Genomic DNA, 14,470 nt, shown 5'->3' on the forward strand with positions numbered 1-14,470 from the left:
ACTGGAACGGAGATGCTATATCTGCAATGGCATTTTTTAAAAGGATTTATTTATTTATTCGAAAGAGAGAGAGTGAGTGTGTGTGTGTGTGTGTGTGTGTGTGTGAGAGAGAGAGAGACAGAAAGAGGAAGATCAGGGGGAGGGGCAGAGGGAGAAGCAGACTCCCCATTGAGCAGGGAGCCCCATGTGGAATTTGATCCCAGGACCCTGGGATCATGAGCTGAACACAGATGCTTAAACGACTGAGCCATTCAGGCATCCCTTCAGTGGCATTTAGTTCAGCTTTGTTTTGCTAAATTAACACATCCATCAGAATTCAGCAAATTAGAGGATTCATAAATTTTGTTTCCTAAATTTTGTTTCATGATTTATTCTAATTATCACAATTTCATATTGTAAAATATTTGGAAACAAAATACTTCTTAGGTAATACAGATTAGGGGACACCTGGGTAGCTCAGCAGTTGAGCGTCTGCCTTCAGCCCAGGCATGATCCTGGAGTCCCGAGATCGAGTCCCACATCAGGCTCCCTGCATGGGGCCTGCTTCTCCTCTGCCTGTGTCTCTGCCTCTCTGTGTTGCTTATCAATTAAAAAAAAAAAAAAGTAATATGGATTAGAAGTAATTAAGTTTAATAAAGCACTTTGTGTAACTCCTGAATATTAAACGTTTATCTAAAAAGCATGATACCAAAGAATGTTTTTTATTTTTTTTCCAAAGAATGTTTTTTAAAAAAAGAAAATACAATAAGGAATAATCAGCACTGCTGTTAATAAAATTGGACCATTTAGCAAAAGGCTTTAAGGCTACACTGTGAATCACTTAGAAGAAAACTATCTAAAGTTTCTTTAGAAGAAAAATATTACCAAAAAAAAAATTCATTAATCTTTAAAAAGAACTTAAAATGACAACTCAAGGGGAAAAAATCCAGTCACAATGAGGAAAGAAACTAAATGCTGTTTTAGCAACTAGGTATTAAACATGAGTACTTGAAAAACAAACAAACAAACATGAGTACTTGGATCTACATTTCAGAGTGGAATAAGTTTGAAGTAAATCAAACTTTACTTTAGCCATTGTTAGAGGATAATTAGACCTTGACTGTTAGAAAACCATCAGGCAAGGTGGTTGGGTTCATACATGTATTTTTTATAACAAATATTAAAAGGTAACAAAAAAGGAATCTATGTGTTAAATGTAATAAATAATACTAGTATGTAAAATGATTGGGGTACATGGCTGGCTCAGTCTCCAAAATATGTGATTCGTGATCTCAGGGTCTTGGATTTGAGCTCCAATATAGGATGTAGAGATTACTTAAACAAATAAAAATAAAATGACTGGTATTTATTAAAAAGTAAATCATGCAGAATTCTCATCACTAATAATTAAAGAAAATGAAATTTTAGACTATCCATTAAAGTAACAAGAATAAAACAATGGATTTCATAATATTACAAAGAAAACTCCACGTTGGAAGGACTATGCCAAGAAGGCACATTTACTAAATTGCTGGTAGCACTACGAATGGGACCATCCTTCTGGAAAGCAATTTGGCCATAACCAATGAAGACCATGAATTTATTTCCACTTTCAGAAATACTACTCAAAGAAATAATTCTAAATACATAATTTTAACAAAAATATAATGTCTTCAGAAGTACTGGTCATAAGAGTAGGAGATTTAAAAAAGCCCACATGCCCTTCAGAGGTTATTATTATAAAAAAAAAACATCAATTTCATAGAATATTTTCTGTTTTGTTCATATTGTAGATGTAGAGACAAAATTACTATAGAGATTCGAGAACAAAAAAAAATTCCTAGAGAAAGTTAGAACTCAGTATTTATATTTTGATTAAGACAATGCACTAAATATATCAAGTATTCTTTTTTTTAATTTATTTATGATAGTCACAGAGAGAGAGAGAGAGGCAGAGACACAGGCAGAGGGAGAAGCAGGCTCCATGCATGGGAGCCCGATGTGGGATTCGATCCCGGGTCTCCAGGATCGCGCCCCGGGCCAAAGGCAGGCGCCAAACCGCTGCGCCACCCAGGGATCCCTATCTTAAGTATTCTGAATAGGATCAGAATTCAGTTTAGAATTCATAATCAGATGATATATTAGATTCATTAAATCTTACAATCTTTAAAAGAAAATCTGGAAATAAAAGCTTTAGTTTCTTGTTTTTAAAAACATTTTTATACTATGCCAATCTGATCGATTTCCAGATGATAAAAATTAAGCCACTTCTCCCTTATTCTCCTTACTCCTTCAGAATCTCTAAAGCTTCCCTCAAAGAAGTCACTGCCATATAGCCTACAAAGCTTAGAGTAAACAGGCTCTCTAAGGAAAAGCAGTGAGGCTCAGAGTCAACTCCTAGGAGCTGCAACGGCAACTGCCCTATAGAGGAAATGTGCACTCTGTTAAGCATGAAGGCCACTGGTGATGGAGCAAATGTGGCAGTGTAATGGCAGCTACATTCTCTGCCATTCTTATCACAATCCAAATAACTTATAAGAAGAGTACACAGCCCAATAAAACATACAGAGGCTACTAAGTCCTAGGGGGATCTGGCCCCAATACAGAGCCAAAAGGTAAACCATTTTACCAGAATTCTCACAATAAGTGCAGGACTGCAAACAGCACACAACCAAGGTAAGTCAGAATTTCTGAGTATGGGCCTTGGACCAACATTATTGGTATCACCTAAAAAATTATTAGAAAGGCAAATTCTCCAGCCCCACTCCAGACTGACTGAATCAGAAACTGTAGGTACAAGGCCCAGGAAGCTTTATTTCTATAAGTCCAGGTGAATTTAGAACTCAAAGAAGTAAATATCCTTTTACCTTCTTTAAGAATGAGAGATTTAAAGAGAGAGAGAGAGAGACAGAGAGAGAGAGAGAGAGAGAGAGAGAGGGGAAATGGTCCAAAAAACTATTAAGGTTTGAAACCAGAACTGGATTCTAAATTTAGTTCTTCAATATGTTAAGATAAATATATATACATCATGATGAATGTTAGATTTATTGTGATCATTTCTCAATAGATACAAATAATGAATCATGTACACCTGGAAACTCAGGATATTGCATATTGATTATACCTCAATAAAAAAAACACGCATGTAATAATACATCAAAGTAATCTAGGCTCAATAAAAGAACCATATAAAAAATGTTTTGATCCTTACTAGGGATCTTTTTTTATTATTTAAATTCAATTTGCCAACATATAATACCCAGTGCTCATCCCATCTTAAAAATTGCTAAATTTAGATTTTAGGTATACAGAAGTTTCATTTTTAATACTAATTTTCTATTTCCTTATGTTTGAAAATTTTTATAATGAAAAGAAAATTTATTTTTTTTCTTGAAGAGAGCGAGCAAGTGGGGGGGGGGTAGCAAGCCACCCAGGAAATTTTTAAATAAAGTTTATAATAAATTAGTTGATGACAGGAATGCCTGGGTGGTTCAGTCGATTGAGCATCAGACTCCTGATTTCTGCTTGGGTCATGATTTTCGGGTCATGGGACTAAGCCCTGCATTGGGCTCTGCACTGAGCAGGGAGTCTGCTTAGGATTTTCTCTCTCACTCTCCCTCTACCCCCAGCCCCACCGCACTTGCTCTTTCTCTTAAACATAAATCTTTAAAAATAAACAAAGCTTTAACATAGATTTTTTTTAAGTATTTTGGTATTATTTCTGATTTTAATTAAATGAAATCTTAGACCTAGTCCTATTTTCTAAAGCATGATTTCTAATTTCTATTAGCTTCAGAAGTTTGCGAATTACATTTGCTACCTGAAAGATCTCACCTTTATGATCTATTCTGCCCAGAGACAATCCTGGACGAAGATTATGTCTGATAATCTGAATTAAATCTTCACGATTTGTGCTTTGGGGGCACCATATTTCTGTAAACCGGTTTCTTAAGGCAGGAGACAGCTACAAGAAACAAAAATTTCAATGTGAACGTAGTACCTATGAGGAAAACTAGAAAACAAATCCTTTGAAGGAGTATTAGCTGATGAGTCTAACAAATACCAGATGCTTCTTTTATTACCTCTACTACTAGGTACAATTTATTAAAGACCTTTTATCCTGGCTCCTTCCACAGGCCATCTCCACCACACCCTCCAAGACAATATTCCCATCACTTTCTTTTTTAAGATTTTATTTATTTATTCATGAGAGACAGAGAGGAAGAGACATAGACAAAGGAAGAAGCAGATTCCCTGTGGGGAGCCTGATGCAGGACTTGATCCCAGGGCCCTGGGATCACACCTGAGCCAGAGGCAGATACTCAACCACTGAGCCACCCAGGTGCCCCCCATCACTTTGTTTATATGCATAGTACAGAACTTCAAGGTCATATAGAATAAGTGCTGCAAGTTGAATTCCAGCCCCAGTGGGTAACCCCCAAACCTGAACACTTTCCCCTAAACAAAGGCTCCTCCTTTACCTTCAGTTATATAATTAATGCTTTAAAGAAAATAGCAGCTATTATCCCACAGAGGAGAGCTGTCTGAAGTAGAAAGAGAAAACTTCTTTTATGTGGCTCAAAGGGGAACAGTGAAATTATTAAGGAAGTACATATTTTATGTCTTGTATAACAAAGAATTGTTAGTCCTTTCAGTTTTATGGCCTTTGCCCTCAAAATGGATTCCTCTTACCCTTCTTTCCCTTTCCCTACATCAATTAACTCCTATAAACAAGAGTTTACAATGCCACATATCCATAGAACTATTAGCTTATCATTGCTTTCCTTTGACTTGATAAACTCCATCATTCTACCTGGCTTACTGCAGCAGGACTAGGAGCAATGCTTATACTCAGGTGCAGCTCAGTGAAGACCCAGTGAATGTGGGAGTGTTCCTTGTTGCCATCCTATATAAGCAGTGCCATTGGTCTTCAGCATCCTAACTCACTCTGCCTGCTAGGCATACAGAAACAAAAAAGAACTTTCCCTTAGAAAAAGACTGCCTACTTTCACCTAAAAAAAAAAAAAAACTATCCTAATTTAAGCTAATCTTAACACACACAAACTTGAAATCAGATCTTTCTATGCTATTTCCATTTGCCAAAGAACCAGTTTCCAAGTAAGGTTTGAAGCTATGCTGTATTTCTTCCTATTATTTCTTCTCTTCAGAACATTTCAAGAAGCATACTGATAATCTTTCTTATTATGCTACGGGAAAATCAAGCCCCAAATATCATATTCACATTTCAGGGGGCACCTATCAAGTTGCCAAGAATTTTAATCACTTTCATTCACAATCAAACCCTGTTTCTTCTCATCATCCCTGGCCTGTCACCACATCAACATTTTCCTAACAGACCAGGATCCCACACACAATGCAAACTTCTCCACTGAGAGGCTTCAACATGGTGTTTAGGGTATTGGATCTGGGCTGAATCCTAACACCACCCCACCCTCTGTACAGAATGCTGCTCTCCACCCTTTCCTTTACAAATAATATGAGAGTAGCCCAGAAGAGATACGTACCACCTGCAAAACCAGAAGAGATTCCAGGCTGCAACATTTTTGTCACTTTAAAACACTCAAAGCCACACCTGTGTTTAAGTGTTTAACTAAAATCAATTTAAGATTAAATTTTAGTTTCAACTTTTCTCATCCATGAAAGTAAGAAAATAACTCACACATAGTTACTGTGAGGATTTGTTATAGTAACATATGTAAAAAGCTGGGGAAAATGAAACAATGAAATTTCAGTTACGTACACAGAGATAATAAGGAAACAATTATGTCAGAACTTCTGAAACTTGTAATAATTCTAAAATATCTTTCTAGGTTTTTAATTTTTTCCCAATATAAAATTCCAAATGCATTTTTCATACTATATTTACAGCTGCCAATGAGCTGAGGTCAAAAACTGGAAAAAAAATTATGCTTCAGGAACACAATTTTACCTCTTTTTTTCCAAAGTCGCCCCCAGGGTTCATGGTTGCTAAGATACGGAATTTTTTCCCAGCAGTCAAGAGCTCTACCTCATTATCCTTGTCCTCTACACTGCCCTTTTCAGCTAATACCAGGGACTTTTCCACTTCAAGGACACTAGAAGACAGAAAAATTGAAGAATATAAGATTAGAAAAGGCTTAAATAACCTTCCTATTTTGTGGCCTTCAAATTCTCTTAAAAAGGAAAGAAGTTATCTCTTCTACTGAGCTATTTTAGTTAACACTTTCCTAGCACAAATTTTAAAATGACTCATTATCCCAATTCCTGTGTAATGGAACAATATTTCTGATCAAAAAGAAAAAAGAAATCCCTTTACCCACTTATGACCCATTAAGACATCTGGTTTAAAAATGAGTGTCTTGTAATCAAATATCCATGGCAGCATTATTCATGAGTAGAAATAACCCAAATACTGTCAAGTGAATGAATAAAAAAAAAAAATGGTATATCTATATAATGGAATACTCTCAGGAATAAAAAAGAACTATTAACATAGGCTATTAACATGGATGAACATCAAAACAATGCAAAGTGAGAGAAGAGGCCATTTATACACAAAGTGCTGAAAAGACAAATGTTTCTTTTTTTACAGAAAGTAAATTAGTAATTGCCTGGTGCAGTAGGTGGCATCAGAAATATACTATGAAAAGGCAGAAGGGATACTACTGATATGGTGAAAATGTAAAACCGGATTGTGGTGCAAAAGTCAGTAAATTTACCAAAACATATAATTATACATTTGAAATGGATACATTTTATGGTATGTAAATTAAACTTCAGGGACACCCAGGTGGCTCAGTGGTTGCGCATCTGCCTCCAGCCTAGGGCGTGATCCTGGAGACCCCGGATCAAGTCCCACATCATGCTCCCTGCATGGAGCCTGCTTCTCCCTCTGCCTGTGTCTCTGCCTCTCTGTGTGGGGTGTGTGTGTGTGTGTTTCATGAATAAGTAAATATAATCTTTAAAAAAAAAAAAAGTAAATTAAACTTCAAAGAAGAAAAATAGGTATATATCAAAAAAATTCATATTGGTCTGAGATTTTGAGGTCGTACAGCCATATATAATCCATAATTCTGATTCTAATTCTTTGAAGAATTTAGACAAAGTCACATTATTTGCCTTAATAAAGAGTTTTAACTTCGGCTCGTTTGTTTTAGCCCTGCCATTCCACAGTCTCACCTTTTTGATTATTGACAGCAAAACAGAAAACCTAAGCCTCTTAAAGGACCCTGCGTGCTAAAGCCAAAAAACAAACAAAAAAACAGTAACTCATCATTTTCAAACATTTACTATGCATCTATGAAGAACTTTACTATAAAACAAGACCAGTAAACAGTATAGACAAGTCTCAAAAAATTAAAAACAGAAGTACCATATGATCCAGTAATTCCACTATTGGGTATTTATCCAAAAAATATGAAAACACCGATTCAAAAGGACATATGCAACCCTATGTTTATTGCAGCATTATTTACAATACTCAAATAATAGAAGCAGCCCAAACATCCATCAATAGATGAATGGATAGAGAAAATCTCTCAGACACAGACACACACACACACACACACACACACACACACACACACACACAGTGGAACATTACTTAGCCATAAAAAGGAATGAAATCTTGACATTTGCAACAATATGAATAGAGCTAGACTGTACAATGCTAAGTGAAGTCAGTCAGTCAACGAAAGACAAATACCATATGATTTCAGTCATACGTGGAATTTAAGAAACAAAACAAATGAACATAGAAAAAAAAGGAGACAAATCAAGAAACAGACTCTTAACTATAGAGAAAAAACTGATAGTTACCAGACGAGAGGTAGGTAGGAGGATGAGTAAAACAGATGAAGTGGATTAAGAGTAGACATATCATGATGAGCACTGCTTAATGTATAGAATTGTTGAATCACTATACTGTAATCTGAAACTAATATGCTTTATGTTAACTACATGGGAACTTTACATTTTTTCATTACTTAAATAATTAAAAAATAACCAGACCAATGAGAACATCAGACACAGGGCAAACCTCTTATACATATACCTATTGAGTCTTTCCAGGACAGAGTCATCAGCCAGTGAGATCTCATCCAAGAGAAAAAAGCCATCTTCCTTCATGGCCAAAACTAGAGGACCATCATGCCACTCAAAAAGTCTTGATGTATCAATTTCTTCCTACAATTGGGAAAAGAAGGTGTGAAATTAAAGAGCAGTTGGCTCCACAAGAAAATACACATGTAGCTAGCTGGTATCTACTGGAGTTAAGTAATCGTTCTGCAGAAAGGGTCTAAGAACAAGGAATAAAACCTGCACAACAGGATGCTATGAAGGCCCTTTGTAGAAAAATGAAAAACCTAAAGATATATACCAAACCTGGAATCAAAACCTCACCATGAACAAATTCCACAGCTGACTCATGCACAGAGCCAAGAGTAATTCTTCAAATCAATGAACACATCATCATTCACTATTGAACAAACCTTGTCCTTTGACATCTGTCTCACTGGCCGTAGCCCCCCCAGGAAATCTGATGTCTCCATGTGTAAGTGGCAGTTGACAGAGTATAGTTTTTGATTTGACAAGCTGGCAAACACCTGACAGATAGTAGTTTTCCCACACCTGTTAAAGAGATACATACCAGATTAACAAGGACCAAAACTTCCAAATATACACCCACAAACACACTAGTCAGCAAGAGGGGAGCTCTGGTGAGGGCCTCACGGCGGCAGCAGATGATGTTGGCCAACATAGAACCTCTGCACCCTGGGCTTAGGACATCCTTCCCCCAAACATCAGCACCCTATAGTGTTTCTTATCCAAAAAAGCACACACTGCCTGAATTCTATCCTTTCCTACTTCTACCAAAACCACCAAAGGATGAGAAAGAAATCTAATCCTTACAGACTTTCAGGAGAGAGTAGCTCATCTGCTGTTCTCTATAGATATATAAATGAATGTCACTATTTATAAGAATTACAGGGATCCCTGGGGGGCGCAGCGGTTTGGCGCCTGCCTTTGGCCGAGGGCGCGATCCTGGAGACCCGGAATCGAGTCTCACGTCGGGCTCCCGGTGCATGGAGCCTGCTTCTCCCTCTGCCTGTGTCTCTGTCTCTGTCTCTCTCTCTGTGACTATAATAAATTTTTTTAAAAAATTTAAAAAATATAAAATAAAAAATAAAATTAAAAGAAAAAACAGCTGCACTGATAAAAATGTACAAAATCATTCTTTTCTATCCTCTTCTGAAAGAAGAGGAAAATAAACAATATCTCTTACATGCCCTCTCCAAAAATAAAAAAAGGGAGAAAAGGAAAAGAAAAAAAAAAAAGATCACATTCCTGATAATCCTTCACAGATAACTCAAGTACTCCTATGCAACTTAACTGAACCATCATGAGTTACTATCACAGAAGCACAGAACTTTACCCAGTGTCTCCAACCAGCAACACTGGTTCACCAAATTCCAGTGCCCTTCCCACCAGCATCGCCAGTCTCCGCATGCTTTCAGTCCACACAATGTGTCTGAATGTAGATTCCAAAGTGGATACCTGAGTGGACAATTTACCTATAAAATGTAGAATAAATGTTTAGCTTCTAATAGGAGTACAGTTCAATTCATTTCCTCCGGATATTCTGACCTACTCACTCAGTAATTTTAGGACATTTTCCCTGGAGAAGAGGGACTGAGGACACAATTTTTTCTTGAAATGTTTTTCAAGGACTTCTTGAATCACATCAATCTCCTCCTGTTTCCTTACCCGGCCTGAGAGAAGCATAAAACCTTAAAAAAAAAAAAAAAAAAAAAAAAAAAGAATCATCAAGTGTCAGGTTATAATAGCAAGGGATGTTGAGAATATGTAGCAACAGCAACTCTTATTTACTGCTGTTGGCCAGGGTTATCTAAAGAACAACCTTGGAAAACTGGGAGAACCTACTGCAACTAACCATATGCAGGCTATGTCCTAGCAACATGACTTCCAGGTAGACCTAAACTCAAGTAAACATGTGTGCACCAGGAGACCTACAGAGGAATGCTCAGAGCAGGTCTTTTCATAATAGCTAAAAAGTGGAAATAACCCAAAGAACATGTGTGCACCAGAAGACCTATATAGGAATGCTCAGAGCAGTTCTTTTCATAATAACTAAAAAGTGGAAATAACCCAAATGTCTATCAATAAGAAAATGAATAAACATATTATAGTATCTCCATACAACAGGTTATAATACAGTAATAATAAAAAGAACGAATTCCTAATACACATAACAGTATGGCTGAACCTCACATTACAATGGGTGAAAAGAGGGACGCCTGGGTGGCTCAGTGGTTGAGCATCTGCCTTGGGCCCAGGTTGTGATCCCAAGGTCCTGGGATCAAGTTCCACATCAGGCTTTAGACAGGGAGCATGCTTCTCTCTCTGCCTAGGTATCTGCTGCCTCTTTGTGACTCTCATGAATAAATAAATAAAATCTTTAAAAAAAAAAAAAAAAAGAATGGGTCCAAAGAAGTCAAACCAAAGGAGTACATACTGCATGATACTAGCTGAAGCTCAAGCATAGACAAACATCAGTGGTGATAGAGGTCAGAGCAGACGTTACCTCCAGGGTAGGTTAAGACTGGCAAAAGTCATGATAGAATCTTTTGAGGTACTACAAAATATTCTAAACCTTGGCCTAGGTGATGTTTTATGTGAGCACATACATATGTTAAATAAATAAACAAACAAACAAATAAAACATGAAAAAATGAACTCTAAATTCACTTTACTATATATGTTATACCTTAAGAACTGTTTTCTTTGAAGTTTTTTTTTTTAAAAAAACATGTTCCTCCATCTATCTACCAGTAAAGGAGAAAAAATACAACTTTCATAGGTTTAATTTACTCCCCTTATTAACCACTCCATTAATGACTCATTAGCACTTTTCAAATCCAAAGATTCTGAAATGCTTTCTTTCATATAGAGAAACATATAAATTCTTTCCATGGATTAAACCAAAATGAAGAATCGTGAGTCTCGGATGACATAAATGCCTTCCTTCAGAATTCTGATATTACCTGACCAACCTGTCAGTTTTCTGTTAAAGGCACAGGCATGACTCTCTAGGAAGAGTGGGTTGCAGATACATAGTCTACAAAGACACCACCAACCACCTACCGACACTCCCCCAGGCACCGGGCTCCTATCTGACTCTTACATGTAGCCAAAGCAGAGAGAAACCCAAACAAACTAGCACAAAGGCCTGCGGAAAAGAACCATTTTCAAAAGCACTTGGCACTAGAGAGAGAATGACTATTTCTGGAACACCTATTAATATGTATATATTGAGCACAATTTGGGAAAGATTTATTTTAATAAGAAGGTTTGATATCTGACATAACTTTAATTAGCATCCAATTAAAAGCATACCATCATTGGCTAAATGCTGTAGCCAGTCATACTCTTTCTCAGTCTGTTCAGCCAATCTGTACCTTTCAGCCCATCGAAAAAGATCACGAAGGGTGATGAAACCCTGTTTTCCAGCAAACACTGAAGAACTTCTGCGATAGGACTATTAAAATATCAAAACAAATCAAAAAGGGCAATAGTAAGCACAGTTTACAACCTATATAAAATTTTTAACAAATTTAAGCTCTATAAAAATGATTCATCCCATTAAGATGAATTTTTGAAAAAAGTAAATGGACTACAATCCTTTGAAGATATTCAAATTCATGTATGAGCATATAAATTTCAAATCATAATACCAAGAAAAAAAGGAATTCCTTTTCCTATACCATACAAAAAAAAAAAAACTATGAATACAAATGATGGCAAACATGCAGAAACATTAATCCCATAATGTGGGAACATAGTAAGATTGCCAATTATTATTAGCTCTCTAGAAAATAAAAGTTTATTAATTCTGCTAACACTTTTAACACCATAAAATGAGATATTCAAAAAAAAAAACTGTAGCTTTGCAGAGTTGACAGGGGAGAGACCAATCTTTAGTTATGTCCATTCAAGGACTAAATTCATTTAGAAAACAAAATTGTAGCTTGTCAATGCCAAATTCCAATCTAAACAAAATGTTCCAACATTATCCACAAGAAGGGAACTATTACCATAATAAGCATGAGAAAAACTAACATATCAAACTGTTGATTTACAAAACCAAAAAATGGGTATCATGGAGTGCATTTTAAAGATAGTATCCTTACTCTGTGAAAAAAAAATGGATGGACTGCTGTGGCTACCTGAGAAGGCCATCAAATTTTAAATTTACTCGCCAAATCTAATCAGTACATTCCATTTGAAACTAAATGAGAGAAAGATGAAATACCTGAAGGTCCAGCATGACTTTAACCAACTTGCTACAATAGGAGGGTGGCAAACTACAGCGCTTATGCAAGATTGTTTCCAACTCAGAACTAGGCAATTCATCGAAATGCAATTCCACAAACCGATTCCTGAAGGCTCTAGAAAGCACCTGGGAAACACACAGGAAAAAAACATGATGAAGAAAGCCTTCTTATCCAGTTTCCAAAACGGAGGCTCTCCTTTTCACCACAAAAAGAAAAACCCTTCAAAAGAAATAAAAACATCTCAGTCTAACCCAAGAAAGATCTATTACTTGACCAGGTAACAAATGGGCAAATGAAAGGCTACACACCTTTCTGCCTCCATAAAGTCCTGGGGGATTCTGGGTAGCAAAAAGCATGAACCGAGGGTGAGCTTTAACAACTTCTTGTGTTTCTGTGATGAGCAATTCACGATTATCATCTAGCAATCTGTTCAGTGCCTCTAACACATCAGTAGGAGCCAAATTTAATTCATCTAAAATAATCCAGTGGCCCTTTCTCATAGCATCAATAAGAACACCTTAGGAAAAAACAAACACTGAGGATTAGAGCATAAATTAGTCCAAAGTTTTAAAATATATTTAAAAATGCTATATAAATCAACCAATCCTAGACCATTACATTTCAAAACAAATTACTCCCTGCAGCAGCTAGTCATGCCCAAAAATAATTTGTGATGCCAAATATCAAGGAAGCACAATTTTCAATTAAAGTAATCCTTTTATTTCATACAGAAGGAGAGCTAAGGCTGATAAATATATTTCCAATTTTTCCCCCTGCAGTCTAATTTCATTTAAATCACCACATTCAGGCAGCCTGGGTGGCTCAGCAGTTTAGCGCCACCTTTGGCTCAGGGCATGATTCTGGAGTCCGGGGATCGAGTCCCACATCCGGCTTCTTGCATGGAGCCTGCTTCTTTCTCTGCCTGTGTCTCTGCCCACCGCCACCCCCACCCCCCGTGTTTCTCATTAATAAATAAATAAAATCTTTAAATAACATAATCAATCAATCAATCACCACATTCTTGGGGCACCTGGCTCAGTCATTAAGCATCTACCTTCAGCTCAGGTCATGATCTGGGGGTCCTGAGATTGAGCCCCATGTTGGGCTCCCTTTCAGTGGGGAGCCTGCTTGTCCCTCTTCCTCTGTCCCTCCCCTGCTTATGCTTTCTCTGTGTCAAATAAATAAATAAAATATTTAAATAAATAAATCACCACATTCTCATATCTATTCTAAGCTTCCGTCTGTTCAAAGCTCATCTCATTCTTCTGAGTCTCTAGGACATTAAGTAGCAGTTCCATTGCACCCTACAGAACTTGGTGCTAGTCCCCTATACAGCTGACAAGATGAGTGGGGCCCAAAGGAAGCTGGATCCATAACCATCTTCCCTTAACCAGGGAGATCAGAGAGAGAGAAAAACCAGCTCTTATGGCAAAGGTCCATGGGCCTCAACTGGAAGGGATGAAATTTACATGGGGAAATGTGCTTAAAAGAATGAATGCCTATAACCATGGAAGGAAATAATAGCCCTACCTTCTTTAAACACAAGTTTCCCTGAAGAGTCAGACGTATAACAACCAATGTACTCCTGAATATCCGTGTGTTCATGATTGTTAATACGTACACAGTGGTTACCAGTAGCTCCAGCCAGCCAGCGGATAAGGCTTGTTTTACCAACTGACGTCTCTCCCTGAATCAACACCGGATAGGTTCTTTAAAAGACCAGCCAATAAAGCAATTTAAGGGAAAAAAAAAAAAAAAAGACAAAAACCAGAATTAATTCAAGTAGTATTAAAAAGGAATTTATTATCACCATAAAAAAACATTTTTATATACCTATATGCCACTAATGGAATGTTTCTGAAGCCATAAGAAGTTTCTATGTAAAAACGGTTCCTCGGAAAATACCGAGGAAAGCAATCTCAACCTTGCTTGTAGTACTTGTGAGAAATGGTGAATGGAACTAGCTGTTATTCATTTAAATAATGGATGATAAGTAGTCATCAACAAAATACTGGAAAATAAGCATAATGATGGCCAAAATAATCTGCATCTGTATTGCTTCCACCAAAAGGTACAATTAGAAACAATGCTTCGTGCCAGGAGAAAAGTGACAATACTGATTTTAGAAGGAATTACTC

The 14,470-nt window shown here is 36.8% G+C and overlaps 1 protein-coding gene across 1 annotated transcript in view; it reads right to left on the bottom strand.

Annotated features, from left to right (window-relative positions):
- The window catches only part of MDN1 (midasin AAA ATPase 1), a 165,071-nt gene that overhangs the window by 87,624 nt on the left and 62,977 nt on the right, over window positions 1-14,470 (bottom strand). The window contains 10 exon segments of the mRNA XM_055329790.1: window positions 3,814-3,943; window positions 5,930-6,074; window positions 8,033-8,163; window positions 8,469-8,607; window positions 9,413-9,551; window positions 9,633-9,767; window positions 11,395-11,536; window positions 12,311-12,457; window positions 12,641-12,849; window positions 13,863-14,041. Of these exon segments, the coding sequence (XP_055185765.1) occupies window positions 3,814-3,943; window positions 5,930-6,074; window positions 8,033-8,163; window positions 8,469-8,607; window positions 9,413-9,551; window positions 9,633-9,767; window positions 11,395-11,536; window positions 12,311-12,457; window positions 12,641-12,849; window positions 13,863-14,041 (1,496 nt within the window).

Source organism: Nyctereutes procyonoides, unplaced genomic scaffold, assembly GCF_905146905.1.
Source record: "Nyctereutes procyonoides isolate TBG_1078 unplaced genomic scaffold, NYPRO_anot_genome, whole genome shotgun sequence".
NCBI classification, from domain to species: Eukaryota; Metazoa; Chordata; class Mammalia; order Carnivora; family Canidae; genus Nyctereutes; species Nyctereutes procyonoides.